The sequence below is a fragment of the Nymphalis io genome, chromosome 27 (genome assembly GCF_905147045.1).
Source record: "Nymphalis io chromosome 27, ilAglIoxx1.1, whole genome shotgun sequence".
NCBI lineage: Eukaryota > Metazoa > Arthropoda > Insecta > Lepidoptera > Nymphalidae > Nymphalis > Nymphalis io.
This window is the reverse complement of record NC_065914.1, coordinates 6,005,382-6,032,613: the sequence shown is the minus strand read 5'-3', so window position 1 is coordinate 6,032,613 and position 27,232 is coordinate 6,005,382. Positions and strand designations below refer to the sequence as shown.

Sequence of the window (27,232 nt, the reverse complement as noted above, 5' to 3'; positions counted from 1 at the left end):
CTGCGGGCGGAACGTAACTAATAATAAACTAAAACAGTTATATATCTTATTGAGCGGTTTCGATCCGTTATTGTCATTTCGCACTAGCTGCCCGCCCCGACTTCGGACAGGTAACGTACAAAGTCACCCCTCCCGTTCACTTATTCGGTTACGAGTCACGCGTCTACGCGGTATGTCATTACGGGCTCACGTCTGCCAGTCGGTTCATAATAACATTACGAATTTATTATACTTTTTCCACGCATTCATCTAAAACACATTATTTTCATCATAGACTTGTGCATTTATAGAAGTGTCACTATCAAAAAATATTAAGTAGTTTTTTTTTACGGTAACAGTGAATGTACCATTGCTGATCTCCTTTTTTTTGATGAGAAGATTTTTGGAGATCATTCCATCACGCTGCTCTAATGCGGGTTGGTGGAACACACATGTGGCAGAATTTCAGTGAAATTGGAAACATGCAGGTTTCCTTACGATGTTTTCCTTCAACGTCAAGCACGAGATGAATTATAACACAAATTGAATACGTGAGAATTCAATGGTGCCTGCCAGGGTTCGAACGCACGATCGTAAGATTCACGCGTTCTAACCGCTAGGCCATCTCGGCTTTGTAGGTCAAGACGACTTTTAGGTATATACGAATCTATAGTAATAATATATATACCAAAATAACTCTGTCAATCTGTCACGCTGTCCAGGTTTGAACGCACGATCATCGGTTAAAATTCACGCGTTCTTACCACTGGGTAATCTCGGCTCGATTTTTTTACTTTTCATTTATCATTAATAACAAAACACAATTATTATTAAATAAAACTTTTATACTTACGACTATTTAATATAATTGGTACGACTTCGTGCGAGCCCATCTGGATAGGTACAACCCGCTCAACACATATTCTACCGCCAATCAGAAGTACATTCGTATTTTTGGGTTTCGATTAGAAGGTTGAAAGAGTGAAATCCTACAGGCAGAAGATGTATTAGTTCCTAAGGTTGGTGACGCATTGACGATGTAAAAGATGGCTAATGATTCTTACAGTACCAATGTCTATGGGCGATTGTAGCCATTTTACCTATCGATTTCAAATGTTTAAGTAAAAAAATCAAATCCGGCTAAAATGAACTGCTTTTTTTCCAAGTCGTAACTTTATGTAAATTGCGTCACGTGCACGGATGTAAATAAATCAATCATAATTTAAGACTAGTATTTATATAATAATATATAGTGTTATAGACACTTTTGGTTTCAAACTTAACTACAGCATCACCAATCTAGCTCCATGATATACATTTTTTTTTAAATTAATTCAATAAACAATAATTAATTATTATAAATAATTTGACGAGCCGGTTGGCGTGGTTGGTAGAACACTTGCCTTTCACGCCGAAGGTTGTGGGTTCGATTCCCACCCAGGACAGACATTTGTGTGCATGAACATGTCTGTTTGTCCTGAGTCCGAGTGTAATTATCTATATAAGTATGTATTTACAAAAGAAAAGTAGTATATGTAGTATATCAGTTGTCTGGTTTCCATAGCACAAGCTCTGTACAAGCTTAATTTGGGATCAGATGGCCGTGTGTAAAAAAAAAAAAAAAACAAGAATGTCTACTAGAGTATTAACTCTTCAAAACCACAACGACTCAGCACAAAAATCATTCATAATAATATGTAATCGTTCACAAATTGTAGTGCCGGTTCGAACCCGTAATCCTATGATGTTCAATTTATTTTATTGCCTACACCGCATTAACGATCACCTACGGAGGTAGCTTAACTGCGCGTCTCACGCGCTATATATATAAAATGTTGAAATAGCATTTAATAAAATATACATATGGGTTGTATTATTTATTGCCGGTTGGCGTGGTTGGTAGATACTTGCCTTTTCACGTCGAACAGACACCCAGGACAGACATTTGTGTGCATGAACATGTCTGTTTGTCCTGAGTCCGGGTGTAATTATCTATATAAGTATGTATTTACAAAAGAAAAGTAGTATATGTAGTATATCAGTTGCCTGGTTTCCATAGCACAAGCTCTGTTTATCAAGCTATGTTTATGTACTTAATTTGGGATCAGATGGCCGTGTGTGAATAATGTCACAGGATATTATTATTATTATTATTATTGTTATTATATACTTGTTTACGTACGTGGCTTCATCCGCGTGTTAAAGAGAGAACGGTATTCGGTATCCTTTTCTGTGTCCCTGACATTTTGTATGTCAAATTTCACGATAGTTAGAATAGACAAGACACGATATAATCTAATAATAACTATTATATCACGTCTTGTATACTTATTTATAATGTATTGCCTTTCAATATATAGTTCAAATATTTACATTTTATATATATAGTCGAGAGAAAAGTCGAGATGGCCTAGTGGTTAGAACGCGTGAATCTTAACCGATGATCGTGGGTTTAAGCCCGGGCAAGCACCACTGAATTTTCATGTGCTTAATTTGTGTTTATAATTAATCTCGTGCTTGACGGTGAAGGAAAACATCGTGAGGAAACCTGCATGTGTCTAATTTCATTGAAATCCTATCACATGTGTATTCTACCAACCCGCATTGGAGCAGCGTGGTATAATAAGCTCCAAACCTTCGCCTCAAAAAGGGAGAGGAGGCCTTAGCCCAGCAGTGGGACATTAACAGGCTGTTATTGTATATTGTATATATATAGTGACTAAACATGTATATTATATTTAAAACAAATTTAATTTTATTTAATTCAATTCGCTCATTAAAAATACGTTGGTTCATTTAAAAGTTCGTTTTGACTATCGAATAATTGATAGAAAATTACCAGGAAATTTAACACATACAACAAATAGATACATATTTATTAATGAATTAAAAAAAAAAGTGTCTGTCATAAGAATTTTTATAATCTGTCTGAAACTAAAATAAAAGTTAAATAAATTAAAAATATAGATCAATTTAAAAATAAAAAATAAATAACTCACCGTAAGAGGAGTACACAGCGATCGACAACAGAAGCACCACGCGTAACAGCATACCGCCGACTCTAAGCCGAAACATATTCAAAATGGCTGCCATAATAACACAAAATGGCCGACACTACACACGTCGACACTCTTTATCACATAATATTGATATTAAATTATATAGTCTTATTGAAGTTCTTGAATTTATTTTGCGTGAATTCATTCGCGTTCCGATCTTGTATCTGTAACGAAAGAAAAAAAAAACAATTAAAATCAACTTATATGTTCATGAAACCTTAAAAGTAAAAATATGACTATCAGGAGTCACCTGCAGTGCTTATTCCGTAAGAACTAACTTCATCACTCATCCAATGTTGCTAACATTCTTACGGTGATGTACTATTTTGATGCGTGCGTTCTTGTAATGTTATGATTTTTTTTTTTATAGAATAGGAAGGTGGACGAGCATATGGGCCACCTGATGGTAAGTGGTCACCAAACGCCCTTAGACATTGGCATTGTAAGAAATGTCAACCATCGCTTATAGCCAATGCGCCACCAACCTTGGGAACTAAGATTTAATGTCCCTTGCGCCTGTAATTAAACTGGCTCACTCTTCCTTCAACCGGAACACAACAATATCAAGTATTGCTGTTTTGCGATAGAATATCTGATGAGTGGGTGGTACCTACCCAGACGAGCTTGCACAAAGCCCTACCACCAGTAATTATAATGGTCAATGTCGCGTATCAGTTTCAGACATTTCACGACCGTTTTCTGAGGTGTTTTGCGTTCGTTCTTACAGACTAGCCGTACAGATCGATGTAACATGAAAATTTATGTACATTTAAATAATTTATAATTATAGAATAAAACTGTATATGAATACGGTACATAAATAAATAAAAACACATTTTCGTTACTAAAACATTTATATAATATTTTTTATTATAATAGTACATAGCACAGAAGTATATAGTGCGTACATGCCGCGCACACATTGGATTACATTTAATTTATTGAAATAATAAAGTATATTATTTATTGACTCTGGGTATTTATTTAAGGTGATGTTGGAAAAGAGTAACTACTGATTTACTTGCCGGTTCAATTCCGTAGAGTCTAAATTTCAAATTGGTGGTAACTTTTCAACGCTACATATTATAAAACAAAGTCCTCCGTCGCGTCTGTCTGTTTGTACGCGATAAACTCAAAAACTACCGAACGAATTTTCATATGGTTTTCACTAATCGAAGGAGTGCTTCACGAAGAAGGTTTTGTTAAAATCATGCAAACCGGGAGCTTTACTGGCATTCGTCCATGCAAACCAATCGAGTTATATGTATTACGACATAAACATTTTATGTATACCGTTTAATCTACCCGTGCGAAGCCGAAACGGGTGTCTTGTTTTATATAAATATTGAGTGCTTGATTTGAATGTAAAAGACAGTTAGTTAAAAAGTATTTTGTATAAGAATATCATCCCATTATATCGACATACTAGTCGATTTAGAATAAATCATGTAACAAACAAACGAACCGAAGACACCTTCACGATATTTCCAACAATTTTACTCCATAAGCTGACGAGATGTTATCCTAATATCGTATTACTTGTGCTCCTACAAAAGAGCTTTAAACGGACTTGTCTCAACAAAATGCACTATACGCTCATACAGGTTATTAGTACATCAAAAGACGCATTAGTATTGAGCTGGTGGTCCATCAAAATATAGCTCAGTGTAGCGCTATTGTAAGCTGACTTTTTAATTAATCAAATATTCGTTTAAAAACTGTATCATGTTTATGTCGAATCGATCGTTACGGAATAGCGAGAGATGAATCTGCATGTTCATATTTATGATTTCTTTGTAAAACAATTCTCCGAGTACCCGCTTGAGAGGATTGTTTAGTAGGCAAATTTAACGCATTACATTGGCGATGTGAGAAATATTAACAAATTCCTTACCGCCATTTCCATCATTTCCGACAAAGCGCCACCAACATAGGGATGATTAGTTACGCTGACTCACTCAGCCTTCAAATTTACAACAATACAAAGTATTGCTGTTTGGCGGTAGAATTTGATGAATGGGTAATACCTACCCAGAAGGGCAAGCACAAAGTCCTACTACCAAGTATATAGTGGTATTTGTCATTACAACATAGACGAGGCACTGCAACAATTATTAACTATGTATTCCTATTACACTGCAATTACGTTGATGGCTATTTTGTTGCTGGCTGCTGATAGAGGTAGAACGTTCTCATCATTCCGCCATTGTCTCCCATTGTAATACACTCCTTCACTCACCCCTTACAAACGAAATAAAAAACCGAATGCAAAGTATTACTCTCAATTAGAATAAGTACAGTAACAGTAACAGCCTGTTAATGTCCCACTGCTGGGCTAAGGCCTCCTCTCCCTTTTGAGGCGAAGGTTTGGAGCTTATTCCATTCCATTATTATATTAGAATAAGTAATACCATAATAATAATATAAGTGAAAACAAACTAATAACTTTGACATTATTGCGACGCGATATCATTTGGTCGAGATGTCGAATAATCTACCATATTCATTATAGCTTCGAAAAAAATGCCGTTTTGAATGTCGACGAAGTTGTTATTAGATGTCTTTGTGTTTGTGCATATTATAGCAGAGCTATTAGCAAATCGCATATGCATAGACGAACTTACCTACACCAGGTTCTAGCCCTATTTATTCTGGTAACGATCAAAAACAAGTTAAACGTAGGTGTTACCTACCCAGACAAATATTAAATTAGATTAAGGAAGGCGGACGAGCATATGGGCCACCTGATGGTAAGTGGTCACCAAACGCCCTTAGACATTGGCATTCTAAGAAATGTCAACCATCCCTTACATAGCCAATGCGCCACCAACCTTGGGAACTAAGATTTTATGTCCCTTGTGCCTGTAATTACACTGGCTCACTCACCGTTCAAACCGGAACACAACAATAACAAGTACTGCTGTTTTGCGGTAGAATATCTGATGAGTGGGTGGTACCTACCCAGACGAGCTTGCACAAAGCTCTACCACCAGTAAAAAGTGATTTTAGAAATTAACCTTAACAAAAGACACACAGTATAAAATATCGCAAATATAGTCACTTAAAAGGATCTCTGGGACATCAAACTCGTTGACGCGACAATCTGTCAATATTGTGTACACTTGTAATCGATATACGTATCAGATGTTGTTTTTTTTTTGTATGTGTGTTGGAAGTGTGCTTTTTAAATAAATAAATAAATCACTTCATTGAACATCATGATGAACCTCGAGGAATACCGTATCTCAATTCCTTTCTTGTTATATAAAACGACACAATATGAGTGCTGCTGAGTGAAGACCCCTTAAGGAACAGAGGATCAATCCTACTAACAAATTGTCTCTTTATCGCAATCAAATCGAAACGTAATCGTTATATTTTACCCGTTTTCCAATTGTCTACCAGGTTTGGAGTTTATCACACAACGCTGCTCTAAAACGTGTCCGTTGGAAATGCAGGTTTCCTCACGTTTTCTATCACAGACGATTGACAAACACAAACTAATCACATGAAAACTATCGAACAGCCATTCCGCTCTTCGCATCTCATTACGAACCTGTAAATGTAATGTAAAATGTACCTACGTTTCTGGTTTCATTATAAATTACAATTTTATATCCTTAGAGAAAATATTATCATTACAAGGAAATGTTAATAAAAATTTGAATAAGTTATACGATGAATGTTGGTTTGAAGTCGATTTCATGATTAGGTCACCAGATATGAACGACGAATGAATGAAATGACCGAGGCACATAACATTGGATCGAATCTATATGATATAACTTGCGAATAGATTTTCAGTTACTATGTAAACTCTCAAAAAAGTCGAGATGGCCTAGTGGTAAGAACGCGTGAATCTTAACCGATGATCGTGGGTTCAAACCCGGGCAAGCACCACTGAATTTTCATGTGCTTAATTTGTGATTATAATTCATCTCGTGCTTGACGGTGAAGGAAAACATCGTGAGGAAACCTGCATGTGTCTAATTTCACTGAAATTCTGCCACATGTGTATTCCACCAACCCGCATTGGAGCAGCGTGGTGGAATAAGCTCCAAACCTTCTCCTCGAAAAAAAAAAAAAAAAGAGGTGCGGAGGCCTTTAGCCCAGCAGTGGGACATTCACAGGCTGTTACGGTATGTAAACTCGTATGTACACACTGTACCTGGGCGAGCAAACTGCGTTTAGCTTTAATAGTTAATTATATAAAAAATGATTTTTTTTTTTCATGAAAAATTTGCGTCTTGTACAAAGCAGACAATTATAAACATACAATAATCTTATCTGAACACAAATTTTGATAGAATTTGTAACCTAGGTAGATTTCGATTTACATCGTTTTTCAGTATTAAAAATGACTACAAATACATTTACTGGTGGTAGGGCTTTGTGCAAGCTCGTCTGGGTAGGTACCACCCACTCATCAGATATTCTACCGCAAAACAGCAATACTTGATAGTGTTGTGTTCCGGTTTGAAGGGTGATTGAGCCAGTGTAATTACAGGCACAAGGGACATAAAATCTTAGTTCCCAAGGTTGGTGGCGCATTGGCTATAAACGATGGTTGACATTTCTTACAATGCCAATGTCTAAAGGCGTTTGGTGACCACTTACCATCAGGTGGCCCATATGCTCGTCCACCTTCCTATTCTATAAAAAAAAAAAGACTAAGCGATACGCCTCGCTATACAGCGCTATAAATCCAATGAACGATTAGTATTATCACGTTAAGGATACTCTATTTTATAATATCAAATTACTTTATCCCACAAAAGCACAAAGCTTATAGTTCAGGAGACGATGGATTAATTCATACTATATATTTATAAATTACATCCGAATGAATATCCTTTGTATAAGCAGGTGCAGTTTCTTATTACAACCGTCGGATTTGATGAATTTATAATGCATTAAAGATGTTTTTATATGTATTGTTTATCATTATTAGTTATTTTTATTTGCAAATCTATGTTTTTTTTTAATTATTATTATCAATTTCTTTATTTCAATAGATTTGAGTTTCGTTAGATGTTACATTATTGATACCTTACAATCTAAGGTTAACTGTCACGCAAATATCATAGGATTCTTAATCTACTAAAGCTGATTACAATTTAAATTACATTATTAAAATGTATATACACATAAAAATAATAATTTTAATTATATTCAATTAGTTCCATAATTTTAAACAAAAATAATTCAAAACATTTACAAACCGAACAAGATAGAAACATATTCGCGACCAGGCAGTTGCAACGATCGCTGCGCCAACAACCCATTACTTTTACGGCAAAAACAAAAATCTTTTGTATTTCTAAACCACCTCTTATACTATAATGGAGGTAATGAGAGCAATCCATTTAGCGTACTTCTATTACCACCCCTACTCCCTGCTAATAATTGACTTGTACACGCTAAGTATATAGCTACAATGTTACATTAGATATAATTAGGTACAATTTTGATAATAACTTATTGCATCCTCCATTTACCATGTCCTTAAGGTTTTTAAGAGGAAATTTTCAACTAAAACTGGTTCAGGAATTAATATACAGCTGGTGGTAGGGCTGTGTGCAGGCCCGCCTGGGTGGGTACCACCCACTCATATATTCTACCGCTAAGCAGCACTAGTGAGACAGTGTAACTACAGGCACAAGGGACATAACATCTCAGTTACCAAGGTTGGTGGCGCATTGGCAAGATAAGGAATGGGTATTATTTCTTACCTCGCCTATGTCTATGGCTGTGGTGACTACTTACCATCAAGTGGCCCATTTGCTCGTCCGCCTGCCTATAACATAACAAACAATATAAAAAAATACGACCAATTACAGTTGCAGTCCAACAGCCAATCACAACGACCATTCAACAGCGCAGGACATTTTCTAATACACAAATGTTGACAACAATTTCTATTCCCTCTCTCTATTAGTTTGACACATCTTAAGAGACATCAGGCACGGGACGAAATTACACGCTCTGCGTGAAAGTGCAAGATGCTAAGTTTGATAACTGAAAAAATATAATGGCCGTGTAACCTAGTCACTAATGTACTGTACTAATGGTAATAAGTAAATTTGAGCTTAGCTATCTCGTGAGTGGCTAACAAAGAAACATATCACAAAGTGTGGAAAAAATCCCCATTTCACGAACCGTCTCCCGGCCTACGTCCGGAGTAATGCAGTAATAATTGCAGTCCATTTTACATTAACGTTTCGCCTTCACCCCGAGGCGGGGGAGAATGAAAATTAATTATTAACAATTTCACTGAATAAATACGTTTCATATTGAGACTCGAGTTTTTTAACGTAACGTACCCTACGGAGCCGTGATGGCTCAGTTGATACATGGATAGATCTTAAACAAATATCACCAATTCAGAGCCAGGTAATCAACATCCGCGATTAAACGAATCGTTTTTGAATATTATAATGACCGGGCCTTATATAAAACATAATTCTTATACCACAACCTTCTTTTTTGACGGGCCGGTTGGCGTGGTAGGTAGATAATTGCCTTTCATGCCGAAGGTTCCCACCCAGGACAGACATTTGTGTGCATGAACATGTCTGTCTCTCCTGAATCTGGGTGTAATTATCTATATAAGTATTTATTTACAAAAGAAGATTGGTATATGTAGTAAATCAGTTGTCCGGTTTCCATAGCACGAGCTCTGCTTAGTTTGAGATCAAATGGCCGTGTGTGAATAATGTCCCAGGATATTATTATTATTAATTTATAAAGAATATACGAATTTTAACCCTTCTCATTTCCAATATTATATATTAATAGTTTACCAAATATTCAACATTCGAACAAACATACAGACATACATTAAAAACAATGAACCCTAAATTTAAATTAATCAAATAAAAATACAATTACAAATAAAAAAATTAAAACTAAAAAGAATATTAAGTAACTAATTCTTTGAAGTATAACAATATATTATATATTTTATAACAGACTTGTATTTGTAAAGATAATTAATTAAAGAACCGTAATTCGTGTCTTATAAAAATTATATATTCCCTGTTCTTAGTCTAGAGACAGCCCGGGGGGTGGGGGCGGTTCTTTTAAAAATCACGTCCAAATAAAAAAAATATATATATATAACGCAAACTGAAGATGTCCATTAGGAGATGTTATTATTTCATTATTTTCTTCTTAGAAATATCTTTTATGAAATGTAAGTTTTAATGTGAGATAAGATTTCATTCGTACGACAACCTGTAGCGCGCGACGATGCTTCAATTATATACATATACCGTACCGTAACAGCCTGTGAATGTCCCACTGCTGGGCTAAAGGCCTCCTCTCCTCTTTTTGAGGAGAAGGTTTGGAGCTTATTCCACCACGCTGCTCCAATGCGGGTTGGTAGAATTCACATGTGGCAGAATTTCAGTGAAATTAGACACATGCAGGTTTCCTCACGATGTTTTCCTTCACCGTAAAGCACGAGATGAATTATAATCACAAATTAAGCACATGAAAATTCAGTGGTGCTTGCCCGGGTTTGAACCCACGATCATTGGTTAAGATTCACGCGTTCTTACCACTGGGCCATCTCGGCTATATATATATATATATATATATATATATATATATATATATATGTATATATGATTGAAGTTATATATATATATATAACTAAGCTACCCGTAGTGCCCGGAACCACAAAGTTAGTATAACAGTTTACATAGAGTTACAGAGCAAAGGTTTTGGTGGGTAAGAATCCCACGTAACCCAGTTAGCCCCCCCCCATGGCAGCTGGGTACCTTTCTGAAGGTTTCCACAGCGTACAAAAAAAAAGAGTTTAGGACTAGGAACTTTCTCGATATATTATTTAAAGAGAGCTATTTATTTTTTCCTTTCGTCTATTCTTCCGTTGAAAACATAATAGAAGACCGGGCCATCATGATGAGGAAACTATATAAATTTTCAATTAAAATATAATACAAACGGACAAATAAAAATTATCCCTTTATACATTTTAAACATAAACAAAAGCTACAAGACTAGTCGGAATAAAATTAAAAAGAATGTTCAGATAATAACGTCGTCTTGTAACTGAATGAAATATTAAAAAATAAAACATTGAAAACTTCAAATAAATTATAATATACATACATAGCATTAAAATTATCTAACTAGTTAATCATCCCAGCTGCGCACGGTTTGATAAGAAAAATGTATTTTGGATAGACGGGCCGGTTGGCGTGTTTGGTAGATACTTGCCTTTCACGTCGAAGGTTGTGGGTTCGATTCCCACCCAGGACAGACATTTCTGTGCATGAACATGTCTGTTTGTCCTGATGTGTAATTATCTATATAAGTATGTATTTACAGAAGAAAAGTAGTATATGTAGTATATCAGTTGTCTGTTTTCCATAGTACAGGCTCTGTACAAGCTTAGTTTGGTATCAGATGGCCGTGTGTGAACAATGTCCCAGAATATTATTATTATTTGCGTAAAATACGTTCTTAGTGAGCGTCTACGTCGAGGAAGAAGTAACTGCGGCAAATTTCAAGTTAATCGAGCGGATAGCTTAAGACATCTCGTGATGAGTGGCATTTCGCTCATATATATAAAGATTAAGTATATTTACCTAAAAAAATTTTGAGTTATGTCTGAGAAGAGATCATATATCCCAGCGGTCAATAAGATCTTAAATAACGCAGGTTCGAAACTGGATTAGACGAGTTTTCTTAATTCGTGCTTTTAACTGTTATAATAAGAATGGAAAACTCATACACATATAAAATAAAATGTTAATTCTATGTATGTGTGTTCGTGTAGACGTTGATATAATAATAATTGGTATGAAGACAAAAGATCCCTTGGTACGGAACCAGTGACCCGATGTATTTAGGTTAAACTAACTCTCCGTTAAAAAAAATATACCAATTTTTTCTTATATATATATCTTTGCACATATTCGAGGTTGTTTTAACGTTTCTTTCTTTGCTTGCTTTTAATTTAGATTAGGGCTGTATCTGGAAAAACGCATTTACGCGTTTCCCTCACTTGAAGTGGGGGCTATGTGGGGCTCGCCGCCGCTGAAGGCGCCGGAATACCCACCAAAAAACCAGCGATACCCACACCGTCTTTTCGGGGGACGCCACGGGATCGCTTGCGCATACTACCATGACGTCCCGACGGTAGCCTCTGTAGGCCTCCAGATTCTAAGGGGTTACAGACACCCCCTAGCACCGGCGATATTTACGGCGGGAGGAGAAGGTTTGCATAGCGCCGACGTCTTCTCCCCGGTCTTCTTCGGCGAAGCGGTTCAGCGGAAGCACTGTTCTCACGCTCCCGCTCCGCGTCCTCCTTCTGCGACATGACGTTTTCGCAGAAAGAGACCATCTCCTTCCAGCCCCTCTCGCTACCGATCATGGCGTTTATCACGCTCAGCAGCGAGAGGTCTCCGTCTACAATGGCCGCCAGGTAATGGCACTGAGGCCCCCATGCAGCACACTCAATCAGGGTGTGACGCGGCGTGTCCGAAGGCGCGCCGCACTCGTGGCAGGAGGGAGTGACCTCCCGCCTCGCTATCCGGTGCAGATACCTACCGAAGCAACCGTGCCCGCTAAGTACCTGCGTCAGCCTGAATGTGAATATGCCGTGACTCCGTTTCCAGTGTCCATGACACTGTGCGGTAACCACGTATCGCTCTCACCGTTATGACTCTCTGTGGTCTCCGAAGAAGAGCCTTGTTACGAGCAGTGAGAGCGTCCACCCAGATGGGTGCACCGTACAGCGCCATGGAGCGCACCACACCAGCGTATAATCGCCGGTAAGGTGTTTCCGGCCCTCCTACGTTGGGTCGAAGGCGGCCCAAGGCGGCAGCGGCGTTGATGAACTTCGGGCTGAGTTGGACAAAATGCTGCCCGAAGCTCCATCTTCCATCCAGAATCAGGCCCAGATACCTCATCTGAGCCTGCACCTTAATCACCGTTCCCTGGACGGTGATAGACGCTCCTCGAGGGGGACCTCGACGTGGACCGTGGAATAAGAGGGCCTCCGTTTAGACCCTCAAGCGCTGGGCTACGGCCTACTCTCATTTTAAGGAGAAGGTTTAATTTTATTTACATGATCAATTACTATTTACTACTTGTTATTTTAATTAACAATTACTCGACTGCCGTGACTGCCTCGTAGTTTTGTTGGGCTAGATATAAGGCCGCAGAGCCCGAGGTCCCAGAATCAAACCCCAGGTCGAGCCAATAAAAAGTTAATAAGTTTTTCTGTCAAAGATTCTCAGTAGAAGCCCGGAGTCAGGAAGTTGGTAGAGTGTACCTCGGAAAGCACTTAAAGCCGTTGGTCCCCGTGCCTGAACTCTTTCCGGTCGTGTCGGATTGCTATCCCATCGGTTTATGAGAGTTAGGGAATAAAGAGTGCACCTGTGTTTGCGCACACACTTGTGCACTATAACATGTCCCGCGCAGTTGGCTAATCTCTCTTGAGATTGGCCGCAATCAGGAGGACATCATACATGTAAGACCTAGAAGATCTTAACTGAAGGTCACGGTTTCAAATCCGTGCATATAATGAGATTTAACTTGCTGATTTTTTTTTATAAGTCATCACGCGAATGAAAACTTCTTGATAACCTAATTAAGATTCAGTTCTAACAACTGTCCCACCTGCAAGATAGTTACTATTAAACAAACTCAATATAACATCACCCTATTTAGCTAGTTCGTAGTCGGTTACAAAGCGCATAAATTTTAATTCATAATAAATCTTCGACTACGTTTAGACGACATCAAAAGCGTCACATCTTTTATTTTCATTCACAACAAACACGAAGGTTAAAAACGTTGAGGAAAAACAAAAAGAGAACGTGAGACGTGAGACGTGAGAAATGGCGGGAGAAAAACAAAATGGCCGTTGATTCATCATAACTTGACGTGTTTAATTGTACACCCTCCCTTCTTAAGTTAATAAAAGTTCTAAGGATATCGTTATCCATAATAATAATAATAATGGAACGCTGCCGTTACAAAGATAAGCTATTAAATGTTCTTCGCGAAACGAGATGACATAGCTCACTCAACCCAGTGGATAATACACGTGGATCGTTACCAATAACAAGATCTTGTCGACCATGTATAATGTCATGTACAAATTCGCGTAGTTCGTTTAATGTTTTTTATATAGTAAGTATATATATATATGTGTGTATTTATAAGTTTTTTTAATGTTAAGCTTATATATTTATAATATTTTCTGTCCGCGCTTAAGGGCGGGGAGGTATTCAGTGTCAGGTGTTAGTTACAATTAAATTAGACACACAAATTAAGTTACATAAGTATGGTAATAAATACAAATAAATTATTATTTATCCGGTATCACCAATGAATGCAAACACCACGCTTTATAAAGTGAGATAAAAAAGCAAGTAGCGAAATTAGCAAATGACCATTTAATGGTAAGCGGTCACCACTATCATAGACAAAGGCGCTGTGAGAAATATTAACCTCGTAAACTGTGAATCTATGTCCCTTGAGCTAGTTACACTGACTCTTTCACCCTTCAAACCGGAACACAACAATAATAAATATAGCTGTTTGGCGGTAGAATATACGATGACTACCACTAAGAAAGAACAAGAAGAATATAACAATGAAGCAATATTAGCAAAGCAAAATTTGTCATACATAGGAAAAGCACCCGAGTCTTGAGCGTTTGAGTGAATATCTTATGTCTTCGAAGATTCTACCGCCAAACAGATGAATATATGATGACTACCACCGAGGCAGAACGCTATAAACTATTACGTCAAACCCAGAGATCAATCAACTCAATAAAAAAAATAACAATGAAGAAAAATTTGCAAAACAAAATTTGTCATACATAGGAAAAGCACCCGAGTCTTGAGCGTTTGAGTGAATGTCTTAATTCTTCGAAGATAGAATCATTTGTCGAACCACCCATCAAAGGGCAGACTCGAGCACGGTCGCTTAACCCGTCAGCGGAGCTGGTGTTAAATAATACACACGTCCCCGCGGTTATAATTCTTCGAAGTGGGCTAAATTTATTTGTACAGTTTGTTAGACAAGTGAATATAAAAAAAAACGAAAAACGTATTGTCGCATATTATATCATTTATCAGATTTGGATTAAATCACAAATGTTTCTAGTTCATAAAGTTGATTTACCGACAAGCGTCACACATTGTTCGGTGGATCTTAAAAATCTTCTTATAATTTATATGTATATCATAATTGAAAATTTAACTAAATGAACATATACTTTAAAACCTGTTACGATTGCAGTAACATTAAACAAAACATATATTAAAAAAAAACTTTCACAAAGCTTTGAAGTGTATATATAAATATGCGAGATAAAATTATTACAAAAAAAAAATATTTACTCTTAAATTGATTAGCAGTTACGATAAATGTACTATTTTTACCAAATTACTGATATATATATATATATATATATATATATATATATATGACTATTACTTCTAAAACCCTGTCTCGAGGGTTCGGTCACAAGCACGATAGAAAACACAAACACCATAAATCTACAAAACACTAAACACTCGTTTAATACATACAAAAGCATATCATGAGCGAAGATCAACACTGAAATCCTTAGCTACCACCCACTAAACCAATAAAAAAAAGAACTATATAAAATGAGTAAGCGCAAGATATCGAGCGTCAGATGACGTCAGCGTAAGATTCGTTATTGTGAGTGCGTTAATGTGTGCGTGTGATCGGTACACGAGCACAAATGTTTACACATCAATTCTCGCGAGTACCTTGACACTCACGCACTAATTTAACAAATAATGAAAAGTTGAGAATAAAAAAAAAAAGAAACAAACACTTGTGTCGTTAACATTACATAATGTTTATTCGACCCGTCTTTGAAGTGCCCAAGGCAATAGTTTATTAAGATTAACTGTCGCTTCTCAGAAGATGATCTAAGGAAGATATAACCGAACGTGCGGTTTAAATGATTCCTTGTTAATTGAGGAGGTGGATATTGAATGGATCCGGTGGGCCATGTGTTTTGAAACTATTTTTACTTGTGAAACACGTAATTCTTTAATATTTTAAGTAGCATATCGTTAAAAATCCGCTTTAAATATAAATTTAAGTATATCGTTACGAAAGCCACTGACGCCGTCTAATTTCACTGAAATCCTGCCAGATCTGCATCCACCAACCCGCATTGGAGCAGCGTGGTGGAATGAGCTCTAAGCCTTCTCCTCAAAGGGAAGAAGAGGTCTTAGCCCAGCAGTTCGAGATTTATAAGCTGTTACTATACTTACCAAACATAGAAATAAACTTGAAACAATCATTATATTTATATATTTCAGGTGATTCTGTTAATGGCTCCTCTATATTATGCTCTACAAACTTCTTGATTAATATATCTTTATTTATAGACAATTCAATGTCAAATCAATGGTGTTTATTTCATTCATTTATGGGCATAAATAACAATAAAACCATCAAGTACGAGGCGAAGAGAGCCGTGCGGTATAATATGAATAGGCGATAGCAACTCAGACGAGATTGAACTTCAAAACCAATAGACGCTTAAAGTTTTAGTTGTTTTATTTGTATGTAAGTTTACGATAAACTCGAAACCTGCCCCTCGAGAGGAGTTGGGCTACCAACAGTGGGACCTTTATAGTCTATTAATTTACTGGAAAGTAGAATACGCTCGCCTATTATCCAATATTAGAATATATTGTTGGTATATTTTAACATATATTCAGATTTTTTAATTTTTTCTTCAGTACACAAAACTAGCTACAATTACACAATCCATATATGTTTAATATTTTCTATGTATACAAAACATATACAAATCGTGAAGCAACTTAAGAAAAATCTCATAACAGCAACAAAGCACTAACAGTACAGTAACAGCCTGTTAATGTCCCACTGCTGGGCTAAGGCCTCCTCTCCCTTTTTGAGAAGGTTTTGAGCTTATTCCAACATAGCACTAAAATAACAAAGATTACAAACGTTATCAATTAAAAGATAAATATATCATGTAAAGAATAACAGACTGATTTATCTCTTTCTATCATTACCGATATGACATTCGAAAGAAGAAGACACACACACACACACACACACTAAACAACGTTTATAAGTAAGGCGTACTAATTTAAAAAAAAAAAACAAGACATTGATCGATATATTAGTCTACACAAATATAATAAAGAGACAAGCGGACCCTGGCGTTACTAGGCCGGGAAAACGCTAGGCAGAAGAAGAAGAAGACAAATATTATAAAGATAAATTATTTTATCAATTAAAAGATAAATATATCATGTAAAGAATAACAGACTGATTTATCTCTTTCTATCATTACCGATATGACATTCGAAAGAAGAAGACACACACACACACACACACACACTAAACAACGTTTATAAGTAAGGCGTACTAATTTAAAAAAAAAAACAAGACATTGATCGATATATTAGTCTACACAAATATAATAAAGAGACAAGCGGACCCTGGCGTTACTAGGCCGGGAAAACGCTAGGCAGAAGAAGAAGAAGACAAATATTATAAAGATAAATTATTTTATCAATTAAAAGATAAATATATCATGTAAAGAATAACAGACTGATTTATCTCTTTCTATCATTACCGATATGACATTCGAAAGAAGAAGACACACACACACACACACACACTAAACAACGTTTATAAGTAAGGCGTACTAATTTAAAAAAAAAAAACAAGACATTGATCGATATATTAGTCTACACAAATATAATAAAGAGACAAGCGGACCCTGGCGTTACTAGGCCGGGAAAACGCTAGGCAGAAGAAGAAGAAGACAAATATTATAAAGATAAATTATTTTATTTATTGTATGTTCGTTTGTAATAAATCAACTCGAAATCTACTCAGCCGATTTTAAAAATTCTTTCACTTATAGAAAGCTACTTTATTATCAGCTGGTAACGAAGGCTATTATTATTTTTTTTAAATCAAGAGTCCTCTGCGAAAATAGCAATAACGTGTCATTTTTCTTCCTAAAAAAGTCGCTATTGATGAGCCGCCGTTATCACGTACACTAAAAGCTTTAAATATCTACAATCAAAATCTAATCTATGTAATAAATAATAATAAATCAACATATACTTATATTAACAGTAACAGTAACAGCCTGTTAATTTCCCACTGCTGGGCTAATGCCTCCTCTCCCTTTTGAGGAGAAGGTTTGGAGCTTATTCCACCACGCTGCTCCAATGCGAGTTGGTAGAATACACATGTGGCAGGATTTCAATGAAATTAGACACATGCAGGTTTCCTCACGATGTTTTCCTTCACCGTCAAGCACGAGATGAATTATAAACACAAATTAAGCCCTTGAAAATTCAGTGGTGCTTGCCCGGGTTTGAACCCACGATCATCGGTTAAGATTCACGCGTTCGAACCACTGGGCCATCTCGGCTTTTATATTAACAATGTTTATTAATGTCGTATACAATAAAAAATAAATACTATCCCACAGAACGAAATCGATATTTAATTCATTTCTCATAAATAATGTACTTAACATACGGGAGAAAAATATTATTGTTATAAATTTCATTAGATTTGATTGGGATACAATGGACGGTTTAGGAGATATGGCATTGACAGATAGTCGTAACTATTAAAGCAGCTTCTATACAGCATAATGAGGGTGCGCTGTCTGCTTATTATTGAACAGCTTTTATCAAACGATGCGATTGTATTTTCTCATTCACCCTTGATGGTAAGTCTACAGTAGTAAAATTCAAATTTCTTTATTCTGTATAAGAGATTTACATTAACTTGACCGTAACAGCCTGTGAATGTCCCACTGCTGGGCTAAAGGCCTCCTCTCCTCTTATTGAGGAGATGGTTTGGAGCTTATTCCACCACGCTGCTCTAATGCGGGTTGGTGGAATACACATGTGGCAGAATTTCAGTGAAATTAGATAAATGCAGGTTTCCTAACGATGTTTTCCTTCACCTTCTATAATCACAAATTAGCACATAAAAATTTAGTGGTGCTTGCCGGTTCGGTTAAGATTCACGCGTTCGAACCACTGGGCCATCTCGGCTCCATTAACAAACTTATTAATAGTCAAATATAAAATACCTCCACCGTTTCGGATAAGATGAGATGAACTGGAAAAACTGGCGGAAGTAACGCAGGAGTTTTTTTCATTTATTTTTAACTCTGGTTTTTAGTGGGTATTCCCCTAAAATGTGACAAGACCCACTTGAACATGAAAGCGGATAGTTTTTCTAGCAAAAAAAAAAAAGTACAGAGTGTATATTATAATTGCATTGCAGCATCCATGTATGTTCTATCCATTGTTAACATGGATAATATAACAAAATTCTATTATTAGAACTCGATAGTGATATATAAATATATATGGTTTCGTTAATGTAGGTTTCGTAATAGGTAGACTTGCAAATAGGCTACGTGATGGTATAATGACACCACCCATTGACACTGGTGTCCCATGTTAGAAATATTAAACGACCGTTACACCGTCAATTCGCCACCAATATTAAGAAAATAAAATGTTATATCTCTTGTTAATGTAGTTACACTGCCACACTCGCTTAGACCAGAACACAACAATACTAAGTAATGCACAAAGCCCTACCACTACTGGATTACTTTTTTTTTTAACGCTGGAAAAACTTGTTACGCTTTTCCCCCACGTGAACAGTGGCAAGCCCCACGGGTATGTGGGTCTTGCCGGTGTCCAAAGCGCCGAGTGCGCCCCGAACATCGGAATACCCACTAAAAACCAGCGGTCCCCTTTCCGTCTTAACGTGGAGCGCCACGGGATCGCTTTCGCATGCTACCGTGAACTACTTGATTACCTACCCTAAGTGATTCATAGATTTTGTTTAAACAATACGTCCAAATACTAGAAAATGTTAAGTGTTATCCATAAAAAAATATATTCAAAGCGTTAATTCGCCACGAGTTTCAACTACGTGATAGTAATATCTCTTAAAATGCCCTCAATTCTCACGATATTCCATTCATCCTCAAGTACGGGAGCACTTGAAATATTCAGCGGTAAACACGTGGATTTAACCGGCACTCGGTTAAGATACGAGTGTTCTCTCTAACTAATGGACCTCCGCTATATTTTAGGACCTTTGAAGTATATTTTCGAACGGACCGAAATAAAATTCGTAATCGGTTTGTTTTCTACGTCCAGTATAAAATCGTAACGGGGGTTGGAGAAAAGTAACAAATGCAAATTACAACGTTTGCCGAAAACCGTCGCGTGACCCCGTAACCTTATTCTTTTTAAGCGATACCGAGTCTTAACACGAGGATTAGGGATGTAGTGGTGTTGTAATTAAAATTTATCGTTATCGATATAGCGCCAACGATGTTTTTTTTTGTATCGTTTATGTATGTAACTATACTATTCGACTTGTTTTATTATATTTTTTTAAATAAAAATAACTACGCTGGTTTTTAAGGAATTTCTTATTTACCTCTCCTAACCTAAGCGTATAGTTTGTGTTAGGAGTGGGGACAATAAAAGTCCAAGGGGCCGGGATCGAACCTGCGACTTTACAGACTTTTAAACCATTGTGTATTGACGCTTGTTAAACCATTATATAAATTATCAGTCACGATTCAAGCCGAAACACAACAGTACTATTATATAGTATTGCTGTTTGGGGGTAAACTATATAGGGCCACCTGGTGGTAAGTAGTCACCACCGCCCATAGACATTGACGATGAGGAGATATTAACCATTACTTACGTCACCAACGGAAAATGTATTGTAGGAAAACTCATCTATAATAATAATAATAATAAAAACTCAGATCCCGTAAATATCCCACAGTGGAAAAGCCACCTCTCAAGGAGCAGGTTTGCAGCTTATACAACCATTCTTCTATTGTTGTTTGGTGTTGACGATAGAGACACATGGCAGAATTTCACCCAAAAAAATATAATAGAAAAGCCTCATCAAAAAACACATTCCAACCATAAACAATTCAACCCAGTCCAGACGCTATCAGTTACATTACCCCCACACGACTTGACCATATACCAGTTGATACATCAAAATTGATACATAGCTGGCGTGACTTATGAAACTGATGCTCATAGTTCAGTACAGTTATCCAACACATAATGGTCGTAACACTGAAATTTAACTTATCTTAAAATTAGATTAAATTTATACATATTCGATAAAGGATTATTGCTCGTATAAGTGGCCATTGCATGCTAATCGCTTGATTATAATTAATTAGCGACGAGATTATTCGCTAAAACGTTCTCGATCCGTATTTGTATGAATTAACAGTTCTAAGAATTCTTCTTGGAAACTAGTTATTTCCTGTTTATAACTGAATCTTATTTTCACATCGAACGCTGTATTTACTTTTCATTGCATTTATAAGTTCGAGTGACCTGAGGACAGAGAGAAAGCCATGCATTGGCGAAAAACACAACACATTGTGTGTTGCTATGTATTATGTATATGTTATAAATATATTCGACGTGTCTATGTTTAAGCATATCATCAAAGACAGTATTAGCAGATTATGCAGCGCCCAAACAAGCTGACTAGGCTTTTATTAACATTTATTTTTTCATTTGACACATACTTTTGTTGGAATAAATAAAATAGAATAAATTTATGTTTATATATATAATACGCTATAAACTTTCGCGATGTACTTCATTCATTTTATATTAAGTCTGGTACAGATACAAATAAAATATATAAAGAATATGATCGCTGTTAAACCCGAATACATGAGAAGTACGAAATTATACAAAACTTGATATTTTTTTTATTTCTATTTCAATAATAATGTTGTTTATTTTAAATTATGTTTACCAAGAAATATTTACAGAGTAATATTAATAAAAATGGATATAAAATAACTTTACTTCCAATCATAAATATATATCACAAATCAAATATTACATAAGCACTATATAAAACTATCGACAAGGAGCGGTCACAACGCTATCCATTCACCCGTATAATTTTAAGAGTCCTCAAGAACTCTTGGCGTCGCCTCGTTCACCTGTCCCTTTCTTTTTACTAGGTGTTTAGCTCACAAAGGCATACGCCGTTTAAGAGTATCGTGTAAGCGCGCTGATGTTATCCTGAATTTTCAACGTAAAACCGGCGTAAAGGCGGAGGGTACTCGTGAAAAATCTCCGTTAACATGACGCTTACACTCGACGCGTGTACTTTTGAGACGTGCAACAGGTTTTTTTTTATTTTATTTTATGGACAAGCATTTTCGTGATTGTGCTATTTTGTTAAAAAAAAATAACCGCTTTAAATTATTGTTTGCATTTTAAAAATATTAATTCAGTCTGTCCAATTATTGCAGTCGTCTCGAGTAACCAATTGACATATAAAAAAAATAAACAAAAAAAAACACATTCAATTAATAACAATAATAAAATAAAAGTGGAAAAATGTTACCAGATAGAATTCCACGTTAAAATTTCAGACCAAAGCATTACAATACACGGAATCTAAATGGAATCTCCAAGTACACCGACCGCTCTCTGGTCTGGAAAAATGTATCGTTCCAGTTTCTTCCCGTCCTGGATTTAAACATTTGCTATTCCGAAATCTTTATACAATTTTGAATATTTCCAGTCGTAAGGAACTACTGAATCGATTTGCTGTTTCAGCTCCGCGAAACGCACGCTTCAGGGAAGTCCATTCATATAAGTACATATAAATATTATATTTATATAATGCATTTGATGAATAAATGCAGAGATGGCCTAGTGGTTAGAACGCGTAAATCTTTACCGATGATCGTGGGTTCGAACCCGGGCAAGCACCACTGAAATTTCATTTGCTTAATTTATGTTTGTAATTCATCTCGTGCTTGACGGTGAAGAAATCTGATGTTATCGTACTTGACGGTGAGACGGAGTGCGTGGCGCTAAGACGGAAATGGTACTGATGGTTTTTTGGTGGGTATTCCGATGTTTGTGGAGCACTAGGCGGCTTGGACACCGGCGATCCCCACATACCCCCCCCCCCCACTGTTCTCGTGGGGGAAAAGCGATTTTGCTGTGTTAAAAAAATTGTGGTGCATTGACGATGTAAGAATTGGTCAAAAATTATTTCAGCGCCAATGTCTATGTGCGGTGTTGATCACTTACCCTCAGGTGGTCCAATTATAAGAACGCCACCCTATCTCGTATATAAAAAAAAAATCTTTATTCGGTTTCTTTGTTACCCTTTACGTCTTAAATACTCAACCGGTCATCGGGGAATTTGCATACACTCATCAAGGGCACAGAAGACACGGTACCACACACCCCCAGCCTCACACGGCAACAAATAAAACACGAATATACACATAAATATACATATGTAATCTGTTTTAATATTTCATTATTCAACCAACCAACCACCGCCTCTACACTGCTACCTTTAATATTTTAATATTGTTTATTGAACCGAATAATTCACTTGAATGTCACGAGGTTAATGAGATAAGTTTAAAATACGATCGACGTTTAAGAAAGTGAACCAGATCGTGATGTCACCGAGCTACGTGTTATTTTTAAAGTTCAATATGTCACTTAGCTTTCACGGCTGAGATAAATAATTTTAAATCGTAATTGCGATTATCACTTGTAACTGAACGATAGTCCTACTTTTATATTGAACCAGCTGACCCGTGCCGACTTTGTTGGTCGGTAAGCATTTTTACTTGTAATGAAATCATGATTGCGGTTCGGTTAGTACTGGGTGCTATGTTTTATTTACTTGCTGCCAAAAGTCTTAAAAGACTACCCCGAAAGTCTTCATTTTTCGGAATAATATATGTTTACAGTACAGTACAGTAACAGCCTGTGAATGTCCCACTGCTGGGCTAAGGCCTCCTCTCCCTTTTTTGAGGAGAAGGTTTGGAGCTTATTCCACCACGATGCTCCAGTGCGGGTTGGTGGAATACACACGTGGCAGAATTTCGATGAAATTAGACACATGCAGGTTTCCTCACGATGTTTTCCTTCACCGAAAAGCACGAGATGAATTAATTATATGTATAATATATGTTTAATTACACTCACAAGTAATGTCGCTTTCTATTGGTAAAAGAATTTTCAAAATCGATTCGGTAGACCCAGAGATTACCACCTGCAACCTCACGAACTTTTCATATTAATAATATCAGCATAGATAGTATAGAAAAAAAAAAACAATTTAACTATTTAAAATGTTAAAATAAAAAAAAAAATCTAATCCACTTGAAGAATTTATATTTTGAATTTATGTGATTCAAGCGGGTTAAACAATTACCTATCTTATCGTTCGTAGATATTTTTATTGCAATTTTCATAGAGATAATATTAATAATAATAATATCCTGGGACATTTTTCACACACGGCCATCTGATCCCAAATTAAGCTTATACAGAGCTTGTACTATGGAAACCAGACAACTGTTATACTACATATACTACTTTTCTTTTGTAAATACATACTTATATAGATAATTACACCCAGACTCAGGACAAACAGACATGTTCATGCACACAAATATTTGTCCTGGGTGGGAATCGAACCCACGACCTTCGGCGTGAAAGGCAAGTATCTACCAACTACGTCAACCAGCTCGTCCAGAGATCCAGAGATCTTTAATTTTTCTTTCTTAAATAAAATACAGGCTATGTTACTCGCTGATAATAAAGCGAGCTTTATGTTAGTGAAAGATTTTTTTTAAATCGGTTTAGTAGTTTTTTAGTTTATCCATTACAAACAAACGTACAAAAAATTAAATCTTATTTCTTTATAACATTAATATATAAAAGTATACATGAAAGCCACAATTCTGAACTGACGACAAATTATTTTTAAAATAAAATTCCTAAGTAATCATCGAATGGAATCAACGCATTAAACTCGTGTATTTAAAAATAAACTTACGATGTCCAATTTCAAGGAATTACCAATGCTCTTATTTTCCCCTCCATTCAATCGTTAAGTGTATAATAAGTGGGGGCTACAATAGTCAAGGGGGTGAGGATTGAACATGCGACTTAAATATCGCGGTGGCTTGGTATATTGATAAACTGTAGACTTCAATTGAAGTCTTATTATATATAAATTTTACTTATTTAAAATACGTCCATATAGGAACATAAGCACTTATCAACATCGCCTATAGACATTGGCACTGTAAGAAATATTAACGAAAATGAATGAATGAACATGAAAAAAAAATGTCCCAATGCTGGGCAAAATAGCCTCCACGCAAGATGGGTCCATTTCTGTTATTAGGTTGTGCGTTGGTAGACATGTGAAGGAAATCCTCCTCACGATGTTTTCTTTTACCGGCGAGAAATTTCAACCACCAACATCACCAACCTTATGAACTAAGATGTTACGTCACTCGTACCTGTGGTCACACTGACTCAACCATTCTTTAAATCTGAACACAATACTGAGTATAGCTTACAGCTTGATGTCTTAAACCATCAAGTTATTATCGAAAACTTTAGCGTTTATGCCTTTATTACTAGTAATACTATAAAATATATTTCATATCATTATTATCTTATCTTGCATTACAAATAATAATAATAACAAAACTGATCCAATTTTCATCTCCGATGATATCGATTCGAATCTGTGTACTTGCTGTAACGATCGTGATGCAATTTTAATAACGTACGTACTCGTCAAGATAAGTGCCGAATATCGGGCACGCGTTTATTAGTCCGCTTCGAGTCATATCGAAAATCGTAAAATCGTATTAAGTCCATAAAAAGATCGTAATATTCAACCGTATGCCAATAAGTGCACTGATTCGGTACAGACAGCAGCGAAAAATGATATGAGGTAGATGAGATTTTTAGAGATTTATTTTAAAAGTATTAGGTATCTTATTAATAGGTGGTAGGGACTTTGCGCAAGCCAATCTGGGTGGGTATTGAAGCGTTCCGGTTTGAAGGGTGAGTCACAGTAACTTCAGGCACATAACATCTTCGTTTCCAAGGTTAGAAAGGCATTGGCGATGCAAGGAATGGTTAATATTTCTTATATCGTAAATATCAATGGGAGTTGGTGACCACTAACGATCAGGTGGCCTGTTCACCGCCTACCTATAACATGTAGTATATATATATATATATATATATATATATATATATATATATCTACGACGTTGTCCTCCCGTTGAACGGTATAGAAGATGATGTGCTTCATCGCCATCTAATGGAGAGTTGCGACAGGTAGATAGTATAAAAACATTGTTCATAAAAGAATCCATATATATACGTGCCAAATGTTAATGGGGTCGGTCAGACGATATCGAAGTCTATATAATATTAAATAAAAAAGTGAATTTGTTTGTCTTTGAAGCAAGCGTTTCGCTAAGATTATTATATACCTAACACTCCCCTCCCCAACACTCGACGATATAATATATTTAATAAACAATAAGTTTTTATATCCTCTTGTAAAACAAAAATCAAACATACCTACGAAACAATATCGAAAACTATCATAAGATAATATACTAGAAAATAGTAGCTGCCATCTTGTCACCATAACTAACCCCTAAAATAGGTCGAGTTATAATATATATGTATAACGACAATACATAAATCGTGTCATAAAGAATCTAACTCATAAACATTTTATAAGCCATTCCGGGACACGCACATGTTACCATATTTATTATAGAGCTGTATCTACCTTTTATCTATCTTTTCATCCCCAACCGTTTCGTATGTTAGCACTATAAACAATTTTTAACTAAAGTATTGTAAATTTTAAAATATTGTCCACTTTCCTATCGGGGTGAAGATTTGAAGATGCATCACACGCTGCTTCAACAGGGGTGGGTGGATATGTGGCACATGGAGGCTACCTCACGATATTTCCTTCTTCAAGCCTCCCTACACTGATCACGAGATGTATTATAAGCTCTTTTTTTTGCATTATCTGATTGTTTTATTTTGTTATCATATGTATTTTATTTTAGTTTATAATATGACGTTTAACGTGTAAACGTATTTATTGTTTCAAATTGTTCTGATCGAAATTCAGTGGCTCGTTTCCATTTGAAAATAAATTTGAATCATCAAATTCATCTTCATTAGAGATTCACATACAGTACACGCCGAAACTTCTCGGCTCATTAATGTGTGTATTACCCGTGT

The 27,232-nt window shown here is 36.2% G+C and overlaps 1 protein-coding gene across 1 annotated transcript in view; it reads right to left on the bottom strand.

Moving 5' to 3' along the window:
• Positions 1-27,232, bottom strand: part of LOC126778838 (uncharacterized) — a 227,626-nt gene that overhangs the window by 185,858 nt on the left and 14,536 nt on the right. The window contains exon 2 of the mRNA XM_050502538.1: positions 2,979-3,202. Within this exon, the coding sequence (XP_050358495.1) occupies positions 2,979-3,072 (94 nt within the window). The 5' untranslated portion in view covers positions 3,073-3,202. The remainder of the gene's footprint in view (positions 1-2,978; positions 3,203-27,232) is intronic.